The following is a 6,971-nucleotide window of genomic DNA, read 5'->3' as shown; positions in this document are numbered from 1 at the left end:
GCAACCACCATGCCGTCCGCCGAGCAGCCCCTCGCGCCCCTACCCCCCGCGTCGACGCCCTCCTTGTCGACTATGGGCGCCCACGACTCCATCTGCGAGCTCCGGTGCCCCTTGCCCCTCCTTTGTTGGTCCACCGCCGCCTCGCCTTCCTCGCTATGGCGACGGAGGAGGAGGTCATCTATGGAGCGCGATCGGAGCGCGACGGCGTGACAGAGGAGCGACGCCTTGGCACTCTTCTCGACCATGACCAGAACCCAATTAAGTTCATTACCGACCAGTGGGCACCACATTTGACCCAAAGCGATTTTTACATAATCTCTGCCAACACACATCATACCGTAAAAACTCATAAAGAAGTTTTACGGTATTACCCTAAAACGATTTTGCAGCACGGATTTTTACTGTATTTGTTGTTGTAATTGTCGTAAGGACCGGAGAATGCCTTTACTTTTTTCACTCTTTTTTAACACGATACAGACGCAAGTGCTCATATACACACGCATACACTCATCCTTATGAATGCACACACGCACATCCTACCCCTATGAGCCAGGACTTGAACTCCAATGGACTGTGGATACCACAGTATCTTTAACCATCCAACCACAGAAGCTTGACTCTATAAACGTTGTAGTCTACCGGAATACTGGTTTCTGTTAATAGAAATCAGAGGTGGAAAACCTCTCATTAGAGAAAAAAACGTACATGAATTATCGAGTCAACGACTCAATGTTGTACCTAGTACATTCGCACGTATACATATACGCATTTATGCATACACCTCTGGTCGAGTACAAAACCTTGAAGGTCCGCAAAGCTGCATACAGCGATGGAGCCGCGTCGAGTTCGGATGAGAAGATGATTCGTCATTCTTTTCTTCGGTGGCTACTATGGTGGTGCCGGAGGTAGGTGACGGGCGTTGATGTCAAGCTCAGAGATGTTCTGCTATTTTTTCAGTTTTGTCATGTCGGTCTTTACGTGACTTGTACTTTGTTTTTTATGATATGAATGAGACACGTATTACCATAAAAAATACAAAACCTGCGCCATTGCAAAAAAAAATACAAAACCTGCGGCCCGACCCACCCACGTGACGTGTCCTGTATGTATATACAATCCAAGGGCAGAAATGTCAATTGCACGATGACCACCCCGAAGAAAAACAAAAATGCTAGATACACGGATTATATCGACGGACTTTTACGGACCAGCTGACTTGTCCTTTTTTAATTGGGCTAACTAACCTCCTTCTCCTAATTAATCGGGCCCCCCTGATTTTAACTGGCGGGGGTGGGCGCCAAGCCCTGTAAAACCCCGTAATAGCCCGTTGATGTAGCAAAGCCGGAAGAAAAAATGGGAATTCGATCCCCTCTGCTTCCCTCGCAAAATTCTTCGAGCACTCGTCCCTTCGGGGACATCCGATAAAATTCTTCGAGAACTCCCGAGCGACAAACTTGTTCTCCGATCCTCGCGCCAGTATGGTTCGTCGTGTTTCCTCTTCGATCTGCCTGCCTCTCAGCTCGACTAGTGCCGGCTCTCAGTCGAATCGATCGACTGGTCATGGCGGCTCATTCCTCGACCGCGGCGGCGGCGGCGGCAGCTCACTCCTCGATCGCGGTGGTGGCGGCGGCCTTGTAGAGGTCGTATGGCTCCCAGAGGTAGTCGACGGTGCACGGCTTCCGGGTGTCGAGCCGCAGCCACGGCTTGCCCTTCCCGCTCCAGTGCAGCAGGCTGATGGGGCCCGGGTGGAGGCTCCGGCACCTCCCCTCCGCGTTGTCCCCGCCGAGCCCGTGCTGGTTCCACCGGTGGTCCACCGGCATGATCTCGCCGGCGAGCACCAGCAGGAACGGCGGCAGCGACCCCAGGCTGTAGATCCGCTTCTCCTCCTTCTGCACCGCCATCCACTCCTCCACCCGCCTCGAGTACCCCCCCGCGCGCCACCGCGCCACGTCGATCACCATCACGCCCGTGTTGAAGTAGCACGGCCGCCGGCGCCGGTGCGGGCCCTGCCGGAACGTGGCGCTGAGCCGCGGGTCCGACCAGAAGGCGTCGGTGAAGTACTTGGTGAAGTTGGTGTGGCAGTACTCGGGCGCCGCCACCACGTGGCCGCCGCCGGCGTCGAGGTCCACGGACCAGAGCTTGCGCACGTCGTCCACGACCACCACGTCGGAGTCGAGGTAGATGACGCGGCGCACGGACCGGGGCAGCGTGTCGGCGAGGTAGATGCGCGCGTAGTTGAGCGGCTGGTCCAGCGCGTGGCGCACGGAGCGGGAGATGCGGCCGCTGACGCGGGCCGGGTCGAAGAGGTGCACGCTGGGGTCCAGGTACGGGAACGTGGCGCGCACGGCGTCGGCGTCCCGCCGCCGCGCCGCCAGGAAGTGGAACGACACGTCCTCCGGGCACGCCGTGTGCTGCAGGATGGAGAAGACGGCCGCGACGGTGCCGCGGAGGTAGTTGGCGTCCAGCGTCATGGCGATGTGCACGCGCTCCCCCGCCCCCCGCGGCGGGCACCCGTCGCCGTTCCGGAACGCGGGCGCCTCCCTGAACCCCGGCCCCGACGACGGCAGCCGTGTAGCGTCCGCCGCCGCCCGGGCGCCAGACACCGCCGCCACGCCGTGGGTCGCCAGCAGCACCGCTGCCAGAAGCGCCCACGACGACGCCATCGCGCTTCGCACCACCAGAACGCGCGCGCGGCGGGTGAGCGCGGCGACAAGGACTGCACGCCGGCGCGCACGGGAAGGGTGGCTGGCTAGGATGCCGGGACCGTGCCCCGGTGAGAGGGGGGAGGAGGTGAGCGAGGAGAAACCTGGCAGCTTGCCGGGGGCAGGGTAGGAGGCGCGCGCGAGCTAGAGCGTCCCTTGGCAATGGCAATGGAGACGACGGCGGCGACCGACAGCGGCACTCTGTGCTCGGATCACGCAACGGCACATGACCACATGCGCATCGGATTATATACTACGCCTTTCAACTCCAGGTGTGCAGGGAAAGGACATCGGACAGGGGCGATGATTGCCCGCTTGTGCGTGACGACCGACGATGTCGGTGCGCTTCCCACGTTTATTTACAGAGGGAAAATCAGAAGGGAATCCGGGAGGAAGGAGCGGGTGTAGGTGTGCAGGTACGTTTCGTGTTGGGTGGTACTCCGTCCGTCCATCTGAGCTCCGGCCAGCTTGTGTGTTTGCGCGTGGAGGACGATCGAGGGGCTCCATCACGCACGTTGCGGCCAGCGTGGCGTGCATGCGCCGCACCGGTGGTTGGCAGGCGGCGAGCTAGCTGTTCACAGCTCTGGGTGAAATGCTTTCAAAATTGAATCTTTTTAGAACACTATTTTGTCCCTTTTTTTCATACACAACGGATGTCATTTCTTCACGAAAATTCAAATGTGGGTGGAACTCTCGACCAGGGCGACATGGGCGGGGACCATACCTTCCCGGCCAGCTCCTCCTCCCTCTTGCCCGGTAGCCTTCGTCGGGCAAAGCCTGCGCGAAAACGGTGATGGTGGGATATGTTCTCCGCTTCGTGTGAAGTGCGCCGGTGGGCTAGGGATCTCACTGCGGGAGGCGACGTGGCGTTGTTTGTATTGTTGTTTGCGCCACGGAACTATGGTGGCCTTGCAACGTTGGCAGCAGCTTGCGTGTGGGCTCGGGAGTTTGAATCGGGTTTCCGTCGATCTGTTTGTTCCTGCAATGTTGGCAATTGGTTGCGCCGCCCCTGCTCTGGGGTGGTCGCGTCGGCGTCCTACTGGTGGATGGGCAACGTGGTGGTATGAGGTAGAGGAGGCGCTACAAGGAACGCGCACGGTCGTGGCAGGCTCGTTTCAGGTTTGGGGCAAGCCTCGGTTGAGGCCTGCGGTGGTGGCAAGGCCGCTCATGGCGATGTGGTTGTGATTGTTTAGCGGCAATGGTGGAGGTGGTTGTCAACAATACGGGAAACATGGTCTCCTTGGCTAGCTGAAATGGGTCGGACTCAAGACCATTATGCCCAAGGAGTAGATCTTTGTAAAGGCCCTTACTAGCATGTCTACACTAGCTCTCTGTCCCTGGCCAGAAGGTTTCGATGCAGTTGGCGGCTTGTTAAACTCGAGTGGATCGCACAAGTTGCATCCACCTGGTTCAACGTACCACCTGCAATGTAAGCCCACTGCAGTGCCCCCCTCCTATTCCTATATAAGGGTAGGACTGATGCCATGCATATTATTGGAAATATGCCCTAGAGGCAATAATAAATTGGTTATTATTATATTTTCTTGTTCATGATAATCGTTTATTATCCATGCTATAATTGTATTGATAGGAAACTCAGATACATGTGTGGATACATAGACAGCACCATGTCCCTAGTAAGCCTCTAGTTGACTAGCTCGTTGATCAATAGATGGTTACGGTTTCCTGACCATGGACATTGGATGTCGTTGATAACGGGATCACATCATTAGGAGAATGATGTGATGGACAAGACCCAATTCTAAGCCTAGCACAAAGATCGTGTAGTTCATATGCTAAAGCTTTTCTAATGTCAAGTATCATTTCCTTAGACCATGAGATTGTGCAACTCCCGGATACCGTAGAAATGCTTTGGATGTACCAAGCGTCACAACGTAACTGGGTGGCTATAAAGGTACACTACGGGTATCTCCGAAAGTGTCTGTTGGGTTGGCACGAATCGAGACTGAGATTTGTCACTCCGTGTGACGGAGAGGTATCTCTGGGCCCACTCGGTAGGACATCATCATAATGTGCACAATGTGACCAAGGAGTTGATCACGGGATGATGTGTTACGGAACGAGTAAAGAGACTTGCCGGTAACGAGATTGAACAAGGTATCGGATACCGACGATCGAATCTCGGGCAAGTACAATACCGCTGGACAAAGGGAATTGTATACGGGATTGATTGAATCCTCGACATCGTATGTCAGGACCCCGACTCAATGCCACATCGATCTAGCATGTAACACCTCATATCACTTTGCGGCCTCACGCACGGTATTCCCACGGGTGTCGCCTTACCTTTGCCCGGGACCGTTTGCGCCTTTTGGCACACGTATATGACAGTGTCGCTAGCATCCATATGATAAGGAGCCCGGGCTGACATGGCTAGTCGTAAACCCAAAGTGGCACAGACTTACAGGGACAGGCATCCATGACCCAGCATCGAACGTGTCGGTCATCAGCGAGTGAATCCAGGCTGTAGCACTGGGCTAGCAGGACTCCGGTGAACCGGGCTGTAGCGGGCTAACAGGACTCCGGTATTCATCGCGTGACATTTCCCCGAAGGGACAGACACAGGAACGAAGAAGGACACATGCCGGCCAGCCTAAGTGTTCCGGAGCAGTAGCAAGCTACCATGGCTCGGTGGAAACACTAGGAGACATTTCCCCGTAAGAGAGGCTACTAAAGATAAACAACTAGATGGTCAGATCCCACACATACCAAGCATTTCAATAACATACACACAATATCCTTGATATGTGCAAATACAACATGGCATCACAACATGACTCTACGACTCAAGTATTTATTCAATAGGCTCCGAGGAGCGAGATATTACAAACATGGGTCTCATGACCCAACAATCAGAGCATACAAATCAAAGCACAAGCGGAAGCTATCATGTCTGGGTACAGACATCTATAACTGAAAAGGGCTGAGAAGCCTGACTATCTACCAGATCCTGCCGGGGCACAAGATCGTAGCTGAGGTAACAAGCTAAACGTCGAAGTCCACGCAAAACTACTAGTGAGACCGAAGTCTCTCTGCAAAAACATAAAATAGGCAAACGTGAGTACAAATGTACCCAGCAAGACTTACATCAGAACTAACTACATATGCATCATTATCAACAAAGGGGATGGTGGGGTTTAACTGCAGCAAGCCAGCTTTGACTCGGTGGCTATCCTGAACTACGACTGCAATGTAACTCTTTTGAGGTGGCGCACACGAGTCCACATATTCACCATATCAATACACCACTATGGATCCGCTCTCGTCCCCCTACGAGAACGCCATCCATAGCACTCACGCTTATCTTGCGCATTTTAGAGTATCCACTTTCACTTGTCTATGAACTGATATAAGCAACCCAGAAGTCCTTTTCCGCGGACACGGCTATTCGAATAGATGATGATAACCCTGCAGGGGTGTACTTCTTCATACATGTTTCCACCACTTAGCGTCTGCACACGACATGTGCTCGGCAGACTTCAAGCGAAAGCCAACGTGGGTGTAGACCACGACCTACCTAAACACTCAAGTCTCTAGTCCAGGTTTATCGCCTATTCGGGTTCCATCCATGAGGAGATCCGGCCAGAGTTTCGCTCACAGCCCCAAACGATGTGAACAGGGTTCCCGAGATACCAAACGGGCATCCGGTACACCGTGCCACGTACCTACCGCATCACAGCCCACCCCTACGGTCAGCGCTGTCCACGGCCTCCAGTAAGCTACAAACACCAGAAACTACTTGCAACTCCTGGACAGAGGACAAGGGTGAATAAGAAGTCGAGCGGGGTCATATTTCAGGGCCCAATGTATGGTAGTAACTGAATCATGGATCACAAACACAGAACTCAGTTCCTGAGGACGGCTGCAATGAGACAACCCACCATGTACTCCTACATGGCCTCTCACCGCTATCTTTACCAAATCGTGTTCACACACTTAGCTCACACACAGTAGGACATGTTCACACACCTCTAATTCATCCCCGATGAATCATACCTGACTCAACTCTAAGCAGTAGTAGGCATGACAAACAAACATGAATGAGTAGGCACAACAGGGCTCAAACAACTCCTACTCATGCTAGTGGGTTTCATCTATTTACTGTGGCAATGACAGGTCATGCAGAGGATAAAGGGGTTCAACTACCGCAGCATGTAACAGTTGAATCGGTGTTGTCCTAATGCAGTAAAAGAGAGCAGGAGCGAGAGAGTGGGATTGTATCGGAATGAACAAGGGGGTTTTGCTTGC

General features: G+C 54.0%; 1 protein-coding gene across 1 annotated transcript; it reads right to left on the bottom strand.

The window, feature by feature from the left end:
- Positions 1-893: 893 nt before the first annotated feature.
- Positions 894-3,138, bottom strand: LOC119353554 (probable galacturonosyltransferase-like 4). The gene has a single exon (XM_037620172.1). It carries the CDS (start codon positions 2,661-2,663, stop codon positions 1,602-1,604), a length of 1,062 nt encoding a protein of 353 aa, XP_037476069.1. The 5' UTR covers positions 2,664-3,138; the 3' UTR covers positions 894-1,601.
- Between the last annotated feature and the right edge of the window lie 3,833 nt (positions 3,139-6,971).

This window comes from Triticum dicoccoides, chromosome 2A (assembly GCF_002162155.2).
Source record: "Triticum dicoccoides isolate Atlit2015 ecotype Zavitan chromosome 2A, WEW_v2.0, whole genome shotgun sequence".
NCBI lineage: Eukaryota > Viridiplantae > Streptophyta > Magnoliopsida > Poales > Poaceae > Triticum > Triticum dicoccoides.
Note: the sequence above shows the minus strand (reverse complement) of the source record. Positions and strands in the feature narration are given on the sequence as shown.